This window comes from Macrosteles quadrilineatus, unplaced genomic scaffold (genome assembly GCF_028750875.1).
Source record: "Macrosteles quadrilineatus isolate MER2022 unplaced genomic scaffold, UCM_ALF_1.0 Scaffold_41__1_contigs__length_1036756, whole genome shotgun sequence".
In the NCBI taxonomy this organism is placed as follows: Eukaryota; Metazoa; Arthropoda; class Insecta; order Hemiptera; family Cicadellidae; genus Macrosteles; species Macrosteles quadrilineatus.
The window spans coordinates 20,042-34,234 of record NW_026542634.1 but is presented as its reverse complement, the minus strand read 5'-3'; the positions used below and the strand labels follow the sequence as shown (position 1 = coordinate 34,234).

General features: G+C 41.3%; 1 protein-coding gene across 1 annotated transcript; it reads right to left on the bottom strand.

Moving 5' to 3' along the window:
• Positions 1 to 6,328: 6,328 nt before the first annotated feature.
• Positions 6,329 to 13,975, bottom strand: LOC129005896 (uncharacterized). The gene is made up of 2 exons (XM_054434935.1): positions 13,963 to 13,975; positions 6,329 to 7,482 (listed from the first exon to the last, which is right to left on the bottom strand). Exon 2 carries the CDS (start codon positions 7,478 to 7,480, stop codon positions 6,329 to 6,331), a length of 1,152 nt encoding a protein of 383 aa, XP_054290910.1. The 5' UTR covers positions 7,481 to 7,482; positions 13,963 to 13,975.
• Positions 13,976 to 14,193: the final 218 nt, after the last annotated feature.

Genomic DNA, 14,193 nt, shown 5'->3' with positions numbered 1-14,193 from the left:
TGCCCTTGTGATCTGGTACACAGCTGGTATTCGGCTGGGTGGGCATATCTGCGGGATCAATCTAATCATCTTCATCAACATCGATCACTTCAGCGGGAGTTTTATTTTCCTCCTTCATTTTAATAAACAACTGATCTGCTGTTGTAAACGAAACCTTGTTTAACCAAACTTTGTTTGGTTTGTAATTGCTTTCATTCAACACTCTCCCTTTTTCTTAGAGACATATATTTTTCAAATAATTGATATTTTTTACAAAAGCATCTGGTCGTAGGTTTTGCTCAAGAGCTATAATCCTCACGATCCTCGATTCTTCCACCAACGTCTTCTTCCACCAACTGTTTTCCTAATTACGGCATCATCTAGTACTAATAGGAAAAGTGTGACACCATTGTTGTTTTGAATGCACCATTGTTGCACTCCTGTCCCTGTGGAGAACTGTTGAGAAGGTTGTCGTTGAGGGATAACTTTGGCATAGGTATCCATTGGTCTTATTATTTGAATGTCATAGTCTTCTAAGATGTTTCACAAGTCTCTGTAACTTCCTAAATAAACTGCTTTTGAAAAGTCAATGAAAGCTGTGTTAATTGCTTGATTTTTTTTAGGTTCTACAATGATCCCGAGTGTATTGATCAAAATCTACATCATTAAACTGTGGTCGAAACCCAGCCTGTTTCCTGGAGTCTATTTTCAACAGTTCCCTTGACTTAGTTTAAATTATTCTTGTTTAAAGCTTGCTAGAGATAAAGTTGCGTGATTTACCGTAGGGGCTCACATCTTGTGGGTACATGGGTGGCATCCATGCGGTCCCGATGGATGGTCACGTCCTTCCTTAAGCGACAACACTACTAACTGGGGACATGACTCTCTTCCCTCTTCGGGGCCCTGAGTCAACTTTATTTTCGACAATGGGTTCCCAAATCTTTCAATCTTTTCTGGCCTAAGCTAGGTCAAACTCTTGCATATTTTATGGGCCCGACCTATTAGGGTACCCGAGGGGAAGGGATCCATTTCAATTTCTAAATACTAGCTATTAAATTCCATACATAATTAAAAAATGACAAACACACTTTGCACAATTTTATATCAATAGTTAGTTATTGGTACGGGGAGAATCAATATATACTTTATATAGTTTGATACATGTTTTGTATTTGGGAGTGGTTAAATGAGTTAAATATTTACATTTTTCTAATATTTCTTGATTTAAAAAAGATCGATATTGACTTACGGTATACCTGGAACAAGTATTACATCAGTCTGGAAAACCTGGCTGGAAGAGTCAGAGAATTTTATTTTCCAAAATTAGTACTAACCATGTTAATAAAAGGTCACTCGCAAAGAGTTAGACCAGATTTAACTTAATATACATAGTATATATTTAAATGTAAATATAAAAATAAAAAATTAGGATAAATATATCGTCTGAAACATGTTTTGTATTCGGGAGTGATTAAATGAGTTAAATATTTACATTTGTCTAATATTTCTTAATTTTGAATAGTTGATTTCTACTTACGGTATACCTGGATTAAGTATTATATCAGTCTTGAAAACCTGGAAAAGTCAGGGAATTTTATTTTCCAAATTTAAAAAGGTCACTCGCAATGAGTTAAACCGGATTTAACTTCCAAATTCAAATTCTTGCTTACAGTTTTTTCATCTCAGATTCATTTTTTCAACAATCTGTTTGATAAATTTTTTATTTACCACAAGACAATATTTTACAATGTGTGTTTTCTAGCTCCGGCCTAAGTAATAAAGGTGTTTCCACATAGGCACTCAACATTCGCACATGCATAATTAGGCCCGTTTCAGTAGCCAATTTTATTTATTTCTCTGCAATAGTCACAGCTGTCTATAGCCACATCTTCAAAAAGGAAGGGTACAGTTTACCCGGGGTTGATTTTGATTTTCTTCTTGGAATATTCAACAGTTGATGTTTGTGATTTGTAAATTATCCTAGGATTCCTTTGAAGAGTATTTTCTTGACTTTCGACAACATGGTTCTCTTCTAAATCGAAAAATTAAGTATTTTTGTGACTTCGTTTGTCATCTGGAATCGTAAAAACTTGTAGTTACGTATAACTAATGAAATAATATCGCTAGTAGTTAAATATTAAACTGTGTAATCCTCACAGAACGAAGGTTTTAAGTACACAAATAATTTACTGACAGTAGATCTAATCTAAAGAATCTAACAACCCAACCTTTTTTTTGGTTTTTTTTTCTTGAGGCATTGCTTTTTTGTTCATTGATGATGCATCTTCCCCGTTTTCTATGATACTTGTTGACATTTTTTAGTTGTTTATATCATAAACTGATACTGTATTGTTTCACACTCTTCACTAAACAACACCATGGTCATTAGGTGGATCATATTTAATCCAAACGCATCCAGTTCACTATCCACTTCCTGTTCATCATCACCATAGACCACCTGCTTGCCCTTGTGATCTGGTACACAGCTGGAATTCAGCTGGGGGTTATATCTGCGGGATCAATTGTTATCATCTTCATTAACATCGATCACTTCTGCGGGAGTTTAAGTTTCCTCCTTTATTTTAATAAACAACTGATCTGCTGTTGTAAACCAAGCGTTTGGTTTGTAATTGCTTTTATTCAACACTCCATTTTTCTTGGAGATATATATTTTTCAAATAATTGATCTTTTTTACAATAGCATCTGGTTGTACGTTTTGCTAATCAGCTATAATCTTCACGATCCTCGATTCTCGGTTGTAGTTTGGAGATTTATCGTTTGAAACAAACTTTTAATTGAAGGAACATATCGGCAAATTTCTTTAAGGCAAACTCGTTTTTCATTCTGGATTCTGATTAGTGTTTTAACATGTGGTTACGTATAACTAATGAAATAATGATATCGCTAGTAGTTAAATATCAAACTTTGTAGTTCTTACAGAAAGAAGTTTTTTAGTACACAAATAATTTACTGACAGTAGGTCTAATCTAAAGAATCTAACAAACCAATCTTTTTTCCTTTTTTTCCTTGAGGCATTGCTTCATTGTTCATTGATGATGCATCTTCCCCGTTTTCTATGATACTTGTTGACACTTTCAGTTGTTTTCATCTTAAACTGATACTGTATTGTTTCACACTCTTCACTAAACAATTTTTACACAATTTTTTAAACAAATTTTTTAGATTATCTTTCTCAAAATATAGGCTAGTTTATAAATCCATTCCATAGGCTGGGAAACTTCCGGCTCGTGAGGACCATGTTACCTTATTAGAATAAAATCTCATTAGGCATAAGATCAGTTTGCGTGTTTTGTAGCTAAGTGTTTGTACAACACATGGGCTATCCATTATTTGCTGTGAGGCGCATACATGTTATATTCTTGCTGGTACTCGAGACATGATATATCCCATAGACCTTGCACGAATTTCAGAATAGATGGAAGGCCAACTCTATGATGGTTTTTCCAGGATACGCTTCTCTTAAGTAGTCTTCGTACATATCAGTCAACGATTCCACAAGTTGACCCCGCGACTCGAAGTCGCTGAAGGTCCTGAAGGTTTGAAACATGTTTTGTATTTGGGAGTGATTAAATGAGTTAAATATTTAAATTTTTCTAATATTTCATATTTCTTGATTTAAAAAAGTTCGATATTGACTTACGGTATACCTGGAACAAGTAATATATCAGTCTGGAAAACCTGGCTGGAAGAGTCAAGGAGTTTTATGTTCCAAATTTAGTACTAACCATGTTAATAAAAGGTCACTCGCAAAGAGTTAGACCAGATTTAACTTAATATATATAGTATATATTTAAATGTAAATGCAAAAATGAAAATTAGGATATATTTATAGTTTAAAGCATGTTTTGTATTCGGGAGTGATTAAATGAGTGAAATATTTACATTTATTGTCTAATATTTCTTGATTTTGAATGGTTGATTTCTACTTACGGTATGCCTGGAACAAGTATTATATCAGTCTTGAAAACCTGGAAAAGTCAGGGAATTTTATTTTCCAAATTGAAAAAGGTCACTCGCAAAGAGTTAGACCGGATTTAACTTCCAAATTCAAATTCTTGCTTACAGTTTTTGCATCTCAGATTCATTTTTTCAATAATCTGTTTTATCAAATTTTTATTTACCACAAGACAATGTTTCACAATGTGTGTTTTTTAGCTCCGGCCTAAGTAATAAAGGTGTTTCCACATAGGCACTCAACATTCGCACCTGCATAATTAGGCCTGTTGCATTCATCTTAGTGCGTAAAGTAGCCAATTTTATTTATTTCACTGCAATAGTCACAGCTGTCTATAGCCACATCTTCAAAAAGAAAGGGTACAGTTTACCCGGGGTTGATTTTGATTTTCTTCTTGGAATTTTCAACAGTTGATGTTTGTGATTTGTAAATTATCCTAGGATTAATTTGAAGAGTTGTAACGCACATTTTTGTGTACGTTAGAATTTAAATAGATTTGCGCGTCGGATAGACAGTCTAGCAGTGTGGGGTTTCTTTATCTAAGAAAATTCCAGGGGACAGAGTTAATCGGGAGTTATCAGATAATCTTGTAATAATATTAGGCCGAATATGTAAACAAAGATAAGGGCAAACCTTTTATTACTGAATACTTTCGGTAATTTCTAATCTCTCTGGGATAGATGGATTAAAGCTTCCAAGTCAAATTAGGATTACTGAAAGATATGGCCAATTTAAAATAAAATACGTAATTGATTCAGAGCGTGGTATTTCTCATGCGAGACCAGCCCACAGGTGTTGGTGGTTTAACCACTCATCATAACATCATAATCAATTACGTTGATCGGGAAAATTGAATGACTTTACCCTGGTGAACGGTGATAATTAATAAATTTCTTGACTATTCAGCTCGAATACTTTAATTGTTATAAGTTGAAATGGCCGTTTGTCGAGTAGAAAGGACACGATTGACTAACCAACAAAGGGAGGTTGGTGTCAATAAGCTCAGGACTGTTAGTGGAGGTTAGCAATATACAGCAATGTACTCTATGATACCTGTACTATGTTCTAATATCAAAGCCAATTAGCCTTAGGAGTGCTAGCGTCAGTTAAGATTCAAGTATCAAGTAATTAGCAGATTATTAGCACACTGTATGTTGACTAACTAACGGTTTAAGAAGGTTAGCGTCAGTACAGGGATCTCGGGGAGTATTAAGCTGACCAACTAGCTAGAGGAGTGCTAGTGTCAGTTAAGAGACAATTAATAATTAATTAGCAAAGAATTAGCAGAATGTTAAGCTGACTAACTAACGGTATAAAAAGGTTGGTAAAATAGTGAAAATCAATACAAACTAGGGAATGTTTGATTGCCGTCTCCTACCTTCGACAGATGAATTCCAGGACACTAATTACTCCAAGGGTTCACGCCGGCCGAAAAAGGATTCTAAGAAGGTTAAAACTCGAACTGCTCGGATTTATAGTCGTAGATCAACTGTCCGACCCCCTGGAGTCGATCGCGGCCGCAGAGAAGGTTAGCCGCTTGTGCGCATGTCCGGTGGTGTGCAGGAATCGACACGCCGGTCCGGCCAAAAGAGTCCACGGCGCATGGTCGGTGGCCTACACGTTAAACACTGTCAACTGGACTGGCGGGCTTTTCAAACACTCTAAACTTGTACTAATTCCCAACTCCATAAAATTAACTAATCATATATGTAATTTTCTCAAGTAATAATTTCTGATAACTGATTTAAATATTTAAATTATTTATTTTCAAGCTGAGGTGTAATCTTATTCTAGTATTCAGGCTATTTCCTATTAAATAAAATACACTTTTGTAACATAGTAAAAAAAATATGTTACATTCTCCTCTCAACTTCTATAACAAAAAAAAGCCTTAAAAAAAGAACTAAAACTATCTCGGGAGTAGGGAAGGATAGATGTGGGCCCACCGGAAAGGTAGGGTGCTTCCACTCATAGGTATAATGTAAGGTATATTTTTTTTTGGAAATAAAATAATGTAGCCCTTTTTTCCCAAAGTAAACAAAATATATTCCTAGTAGCCTTACACTTTTTGGCTCTTATCCTACTCTAGACAAACATTTAACACAATTGAAGACTCCTTGGGTAAAGACTTAATTAAAAATATCCATGATGCAAAAACAGAAAAAAGGAACAAAAAACAATCACTTCTAACGTAAAGGAACAAAAAAAGAATCACAGCTCCGGAACTTATTCACTTCTACCACTTCTTGGTAACAACATCAGAAAGATTTAACTAAAAATAACCATTTTTCTAAAACGAAAAAGATACCTTAAAACAAAATAACTTCTCTAGGCCTTATTTATTTATTTTTTTATTTATTTTTTTTTTTTTTTTAGTAACCTAGCAAAAGTTTTCTGGGCACCCGCAGTTTGGTGCCGTCGGGCAGGTAAATTGTCCTCTTCTTGTTCCTCCGCCGCCACCTTCTGGGCTGGAACGTCGACGGCTCCTCCCTCGGAGTGACCACATGGGGTTCGTCCGGGACAGTGTTGGTCGTAGCCTCTTCTTGCTCCGGAGTGGCCGTACAGTCCATGTCTTCCAGAAGCTCTTCTGACGCCTGGACTGACAAGCAAGGGGAGGCAGGCGAAGCAACGACGACTGGTGGAGGCAGAAGATCTCCCTCAGCTACTCCGACTAAGGCGTCCTCGGTCACCTTCTCCCAATCCTCTTCCCCTGACTGCAATGCTGGCTTCCGGTCGATAGGTGAGTCGCAGGCTTCGCCCAGGGCCTCCATCAGGGTGTTCAAATCCATGGCTGGTGAGGGGGAAGGTGCGCTGCCTTTGGATGCCTCTTCCATCCATTCCCAACCGGACAGGTCTATTGGGATTTCTCCTTGGAGACTTACGCTTCCCAAATGTTGGTTTGTTAGGGTCTCGACTATGTGATTACGCCACCACTTGGTGTCCAACTCGAAGGGAGCGTGCGGGATGGGTTGCTTCCTGGACAGCAGCTCAGCAAACCATAGTACAAAGATTCCACAGTCCACTCCATTCTTTTGACGTGGCCCTAAATCAGAGGTGTCCTGCAGATGCCAGGCTTCCGGGGACCAGGGAATGTCATTCACCCGCGCGTATCTCTGCAGAGCGTGAAATAGCTGTCGCATCTCCTGGGGGTGTTTGTATCCCATCGAATCATACGCGTGAACCTGCTTCTTTTCTGGGTGTACCGATAGCAGAGCCCAGTGCCCCACAGGCTTTCCAGGGATGAAGAGTGGCACCAGCAGGAGCTCCGGTAGCAAGGGGTTCACTCGCCTGAATCGCCGAGTGGCGGCATCGATTCTTCTCCTCCGTAGGTCGGTCAGGAAAAGTGAGTCAATACACATGGTGTTTGGTAGTCCGGGGGTATGGCGACTTCGCCGCTCTAGTAGACGCAAATAGCTGTCTATATGCAGATCGTTTAGGTAGCCCCCTTTCTCACCATCTGACAAGGGTAGTAGACGCAGTTTGTCAATTTCCTGTTTTGGGACCTTTATAAGTTCTCGCTCCATGCCTGTAACAGAAAGTGAATGTGTGTCGGGATCAGTAGGATACGACAATCGTCGGGTTAGTAGGGAGGAAGGGGCGACACACCCGCGGTGCAGGAGTGCGAGGTGTCTAGGAGTGAAACAATTTAAGGTCCTTGGCATGAGCCACGCAGGTAGTTTGGTTCCCCTGACATTCCAGCCTAAACATGTTTCGCCCTATCCCTGCGATAATTTTGAATGGTCCGTCAAATTTTGGTGCCAGCTTGCCTGCTACGTGATCAATAGCCGAAGAGAGAACATGCGTCCTTTTTAGCACAAGTTGACCAATTTGGAATGGATTCTCACGATGACGTAGGTTGTAATAGCGGGCCTGACGGTTGTGCGATGCTTGCAGACTAGCTTGGCACTTATTCTTCAATCGCTCCATCAGCTGAATGCGTTGGCGATGTCTATCGTCTGTAGAAACATTCTCATTGGCACCTTCCTCCATTAAGGCGCCGTAGAGTGAGTGAGGTGGCTTTAGTTCCCGACAGAAATTTAACATGGCAGGGGTATACCCTGTTGACTCGTGAACTGAGGTGTTAACAGCAAATCGAAATTCGTCAAGGTGGTCATCCCACGCGCGATGATCACCCTTCACGTATTGAGCGATCATTGTTTTTAAGACTCTGTTTTCTCGCTCTGTCGGATTTCCTTGGGGAGAGTACGGGGCAGTAAACTGGTGAGTAATGTTCCAGCTCTGAGTTAGTGCGGAAAATATCTTAGAGGTATATTGGGTGCCATTGTCAGTGACCAGAACTTCCGGGGCACCATATCGTAGTAGGATAAGATCCGTGAATCTTTTGGAGACCTGATGGCTAGTAGCATTTGTCAAAGGCGCTAGCTCCACCCACTTGGTAAAAGAGTCCTGACACACCAGTAAAAAGCGATTTCCTTTGCGAGAACGAGGAAGCGGCCCGACGAGATCACTAGTGACGGTATACCAAGGACCGTGAGGTTGACGAAAGTGCATCTTCCCAATGGCTTTCTGTTGGTCCACCTTGTGCCGTTGGCATATCTCACATTTTCGCACATAGTCCTTGACAGCCTTCCGACAGTGGGGCCAGTAATAGCGGGCTGTTAATCTCTGTATGGTTTTGAACATCCCAAGGTGTCCTGCAGTAGGGGAGTCATGAGTTTCTTTCAGTACTGAGGCTTGGAGATCTGGAGGGACACACAGTTTCCACCAAGACGAAGAATCGCCCTTAGTAGACCGAGATTTAATTCTCTTGTACACCTTCCCGTCTCGAAGGGTGTAATTCCTTCCATACTTTCCTTTCGTTAACTTTTCCCTAATGTCAACTAGCCAATTAGCCTTCTTGGGATTTCTCGTGTCATATTTTGGGTCCACTACGCTATCCTGCATTGACCTCGTGGTATTTCCAGTTGTCGCACAGCTTAATACTCTTTCTTCTCCCTTTACTTCAGGGCATTCTAACGTCGGGTAACGAGAAAGGGCGTCCGGGACCTTATGTAGAGCTCCTTTCCGGTATTGTATGTCAAAGTCCAGTTGTTGCAGCTCGAGGATCCAGCGAGCCAGTCTCCCAGATGGTTTCTCTAGTGACATCAACCATTTTAGGGCTTGGTGGTCCGATATAGCCGTGAAATGGTATCCCTCTATGTATGGTCGGAACTTCCGAGTGGCCCAGACGAGTGCCAAACATTCCTTTTCGGTAGTGGAGAATTTTTTCTCGCCATCAGAAAGAAGACGACTTGCGAAAGCAATCACCTTTTCCCCATCATCCAGCTGTTGGGTTAATGCAGCCCCGAGTCCTTCGTTTGAGGCATCGACTTGAAGGGTGAAAGGCTTAGTGAAGTCTGGACAGCTTAATATCGGAGCCGAAGTAAGCTTTTGCTTCAGAGTCTCGAACGCTTCTTGTTGAGCTTCACGCCAATCCCATTGACCATGTTTCTTAAGCAGTTTTGTTAGTGGTGCTGATATCCGGGCAAAATCAGGAACAAACTTCCGATACCAAGATGCCAGGCCAAGAAAACTTCGGACTCCTTTTACGGACTTTGGAGCTGGAAAATCAACAATAGATTGTACCTTCTCGGGGTCCGTACCAATGCCTGTGTCGTCTACAATATGGCCCAGATATTTTAATTTCTGTTGGCAGAAGTTGCATTTTTCCACATTCATTACCAGCCCAGCCTCACGCAGTCGTTTGAATACCAATTTCAGAATTTCAAGATGTTGGTCAAAATCCTTGGAGACAATAATGAGATCGTCTAGGTAGGCGAAAGCATGGGGTTCAAACTCAGGTCCGATTACTTGGTCCAACAAACGCTGGAATGTCGCTGGCGCAGAGTGTAGTCCAAAGCACATGACCTTCCATTGGAATAATCCCCGGCCTGGAATCGTAAAGGCTGTGATTGGTCGGCTCTTCTCCTCCAAAGGCACTTGCCAATATCCATTGCGTAGGTCAATGGTTGAAATATATTTAGCTTCCCGCAGCTTGTCGAGTATAGCATTGATTTGTGGCAAGGGATATGCATCCTTTTCCGAACACTGATTCACCCGACGCAGATCCACACAAACCCTATATTTCCCAGAGGGCTTTTTGATGAGTACTAGAGGTGAACTCCACGGACTTGAAGATGGTTCAATGACGTCCTCCGCCAACATTTGATCAATTTCTTCGTTAATCACGGCCTGCATAGCCGGATTCCGGGGATAATATCGCTGCTTAATCGGCGTGAACGATTTTAGACGGATTTGATGTTGTAACAGCGTGGTGCGGCCCGGAACGTCTTTGAATAGCTCCAGCTCCTTCTTCAAAAATTCCTGGAGACGCTGATTTTGAACTTCGGTTAGAGTTGAGATCGCATTTGTGGAAGGTGACTCATTTCTCATAGACTGTTGCTTCGGGGGTATATACTTCGGTATCTGGATCAATTTCTCTGCCTGGATAACGTCCATACCAATAATCATCGGTGAAGTTAGCTGAGGTAAATAGAGTGCTCGTATGATGCATTGATGTTGATTAATTCTGGCTGTGAATTCAAAAGCCTGGTTTACCACCGCACGAGAATTATCAGCCAGGCTTAGCGAGATATTTGATCTCTTGGCTTGATATCCACTCGTAATCAAATGTTGGGCTACCTTTTCTCCCACAATAGTAGCTATAGATCCCGTGTCCAACAGTGCTCGAAAGACTTTGCCGCTGATGTTAATAGTGATGAAGGGCCGAGTGTCCGCAGATTCGTGTTCTGCAAAATTACTTATACTGAAATTCTTTATAAATTCTAAGCATTTCTTCCAGCTGGCTAGTTCTGAGGCTTCTCCTTCTCGAGACTCGGGTTGCCTCTGCTGTTCCGGCCTCGACTCACATTTCCCGATAGACATCGACAATCTATGGTACGAATCCCTTCGGTTTTACAATGGACACATCTTAGTTTCTTTGGTAAGCGGCATTCCTTATACGCATGTCCAGGTTTTTCACAATTGAAACAGCGAACTATCTTCGGCACCGGGCAGTCTCGATATAAGTGGTCACTCTTCAAGCAGTTCCAACATGAAGATCTCGTATTAGGTGCAGAAGCTGGTGAGGGAGACGCCTGGTGCGAAACCAATTTTGTCCGAGCTACCGTGTGGCTATTGTTTGTACTCCGGTTGGGTTGCAATCTTGGTGGGGGATGTAGAGATTTTCCTGTGAACTGTGATTCGTCACTGGGGGACGGATGGTTTAAAAGCTGACTTACGGCATCTATCTTGAAAACGTTTGATGAGCGAGTTTTAGTGTTGTAGGCTGTTTCCGGAACTAACGCTTGAGCAGGGTTCGGGGGTGGTCGGAAATTTTTCTTCTCCCGGAGGTAAAGTTCATATCCTTCAGCTTGATGAAGAAAGTCTCTAACCGTGTGAAAATTCTCTCTTCGCATTATAAGCTTGTACTCTGGCCTCATGTTTGAGTAAAGTTTGTTCAGTGTCTCGTTCACTGAAAAGGTACCTCTACGACGCATAAGGGCGGTGAGAGCTACCGTAAATTTTCTGATTGGTTCTAATTCACCTTGTGTCCTTTTTAGGATTTCCAGGTCCAAATTTCTCAAATAGTCCGGGGGGTAGTATTGTTCCCTAAAACTGGTCAGAAAGTCGTCATAAGTGTTCAAAGAGGACTTAATGTTCCTATACCAGAAAAGGGCTTCACCTTTCAGGAGTTCTGGTAACACCTTCATCAGCATATCGCAAGATATGTCATATGATTCCTGTAGTTCGCACAGTCGCTCCATAAATGACACTGCGTCGTGGTCACCGTCAAATTTAAGGCCCCATTTCCTGACCTGAGTGCAGACTTGGGATACGTCCTTGGTCTTAGTGTTCGGGGAGAAGTTGTTAGCTTCTACTTCATTCTGTTTTTCCAAATTCGCAAATGACCGATTCTGCTGAGATGATCGAGGAAATAAGTACTCTTGAAATTCTGAATGTGGCCCTAGAGCGGTGTTTCCCTCGTGGTGGGGATGGAAAGTAGCTTGCGGTTTTGTGACTGGGTAGGTCCCTTCGTGGCTAGACGACACCTTGAGCTTTTCTTGTACCTCTCGGAAGCTTGCAGAAGAGGGAAGACCTAGCATTTCACGGATACTTATCTCCTCGGCGCTACGGATACTATGTGGACGAGATGTTGGAATGGGTGGTCTCGATGCGAAGGCAACTTGGGTGTTGTCATAGGATGGTGGTTGAAGCAGTCCACTCGCAACTCTGCCAAGTGGGTGTACAGGAGGTTGTGTGGTTGCCGTCAGAGTTGATGTTTCTTCGTAATTTCCCCCGTTTCGGATGAATGAGCTGAACCTTCTTCGAAGAGTATCCACGTTTCCTTCAATGGATAAATTAAACTTCAACATTTCATTTTCAAGTTCATGTCGTCTGAGAAGATAGATCCATCCTGTTCTGGGATCCGATTCGCTAGGGGATATAGTATCATTTCTCGCGGGTGGTATCTGTAGACCGGGGCAACTAGCAGTCATTGCAGCCGGGGTCTGGTCTATTGACGTAACTAGTTGCTTAGGGATAGCTCCCGTAGCTGTTGACGGTGTCGTCGATATCAAGCCGGACGATGGTATATCTGTCGTCATTAAGGTAGAAGTTTCTGCTAACGGAGAAGGAGTTACCGGTGGTGGAGACAACGTGTGAGCGCTTGTTGTTGGTGTCACCCGCGAAGATGTACTAGTGGTGGTAGGAGCACTAGCTATTCTCGTTGTAGGTTGAATTTTCGAGGATCGGCCATTTTTTGAGTCACTTCCATTCACTCCCATGAAGAGAAGATTATTCCAAGGTTTGATCAAGTATTTCAAAGGAAACATCAATGAACTGTCCATTGTTAATTCAAGGTTTGTAGCAGGCAAGCGGCAAAGCAGAGAAAACTTTTGCAAAAGCGTTTAGTTTAGCAGAAATACTACTAGGATTATATGGAAAAGGTCGTTATATACAGGACAAACAACCACGGAGAAATATTCAGGAGTAGAACAAGAGGTGGACTGGGAAACTTCCTATTTAAGTGAGAGCTTACAAGTCACAAATTCCCTATTACAAGTCCCTGTTCGGGCGCCATTTTGTAACGCACATTTTTGTGTACGTTGGAATTTAAATAGATTTGAGCGTCGGATAGACAGTCTAGCAGTGTGGGGTTTCTTTATCTAAGAAAATTCCAGGGGACAGAGTTAATCGGGAGTTATCAGATAATCTTGTAATAATATTAGGCCGAATATGTAAACAAAGATAAGGGCAAACCTTTTATTACTGAATACTTTCGGTAATTTCTAATCTCTCTGGGATAGATGGATTAAAGCTTCCAAGTCAAATTAGGATTACTGAAAGATATGGCCAATTTAAAATAAAATACGTAATTGATTCAGAGTGTGGTATTTCTCATGCGAGACCAGCCCACAGGTGTTGGTGGTTTAACCACTCATCATAACATCATAATCAATTACGTTGATCGGGAAAATTGAATGACTTTACCCTGGTGAACGGTGATAATTAACAAATTTCTTGACCATTCAGCTCGAATACTTTAATTGTTATAAGTTGAAATGGCCGTTTGTCGAGTAGAAAGGACACGATTGACTAACCAACAAAGGGAGGTTGGTGTCAATAAGCTCAGGACTGTTAGTGGAGGTTAGCAATATACAGCAATGTACTCTATGATACCTGTACTATGTTCTAATATCAAAGCCAATTAGCCTTAGGAGTGCTAGCGTCAGTTAAGATTCAAGTATCAAGTAATTAGCAGATTATTAGCACACTGTATGTTGACTAACTAACGGTTTAAGAAGGTTAGCGTCAGTACAGGGATCTCGGGGAGTATTAAGCTGACCAACTAGCTAGAGTAGTGCTAGTGTCAGTTAAGAGACAATTAATAATTAATTAGCAAAGAATTAGCAGAATGTTAAGCTGACTAACTAACGGTATAAAAAGGTTGGTAAAATAGTGAAAATCAATACAAACTAGGGAATGTTTGATTGCCGTCTCCTACCTTCGACAGATGAATTCCAGGACACTAATTACTCCAAGGGTTCACGCCGGCCGAAAAAGGATTCTAAGAAGGTTAAAACTCGAACTGCTCGGATTTATAGTCGTAGATCAACTGTCCGACCCCCTGGAGTCGATCGCGGCCGCAGAGAAGGTTAGCCGCTTGTGCGCATGTCCGGTGGTGTGCAGGAATCGACACGCCGGTCCGGCCAAAAGAGTCCACGGCGCATGGTCG

Excerpts from the sequence above, each read along its gene's own strand:
- LOC129005896 (XM_054434935.1), bottom strand. The coding sequence starts at position 7,480 with ATGGAGCGAGAACTTATAAAGGTCCCAAAACAGGAAATTGACAAACTG.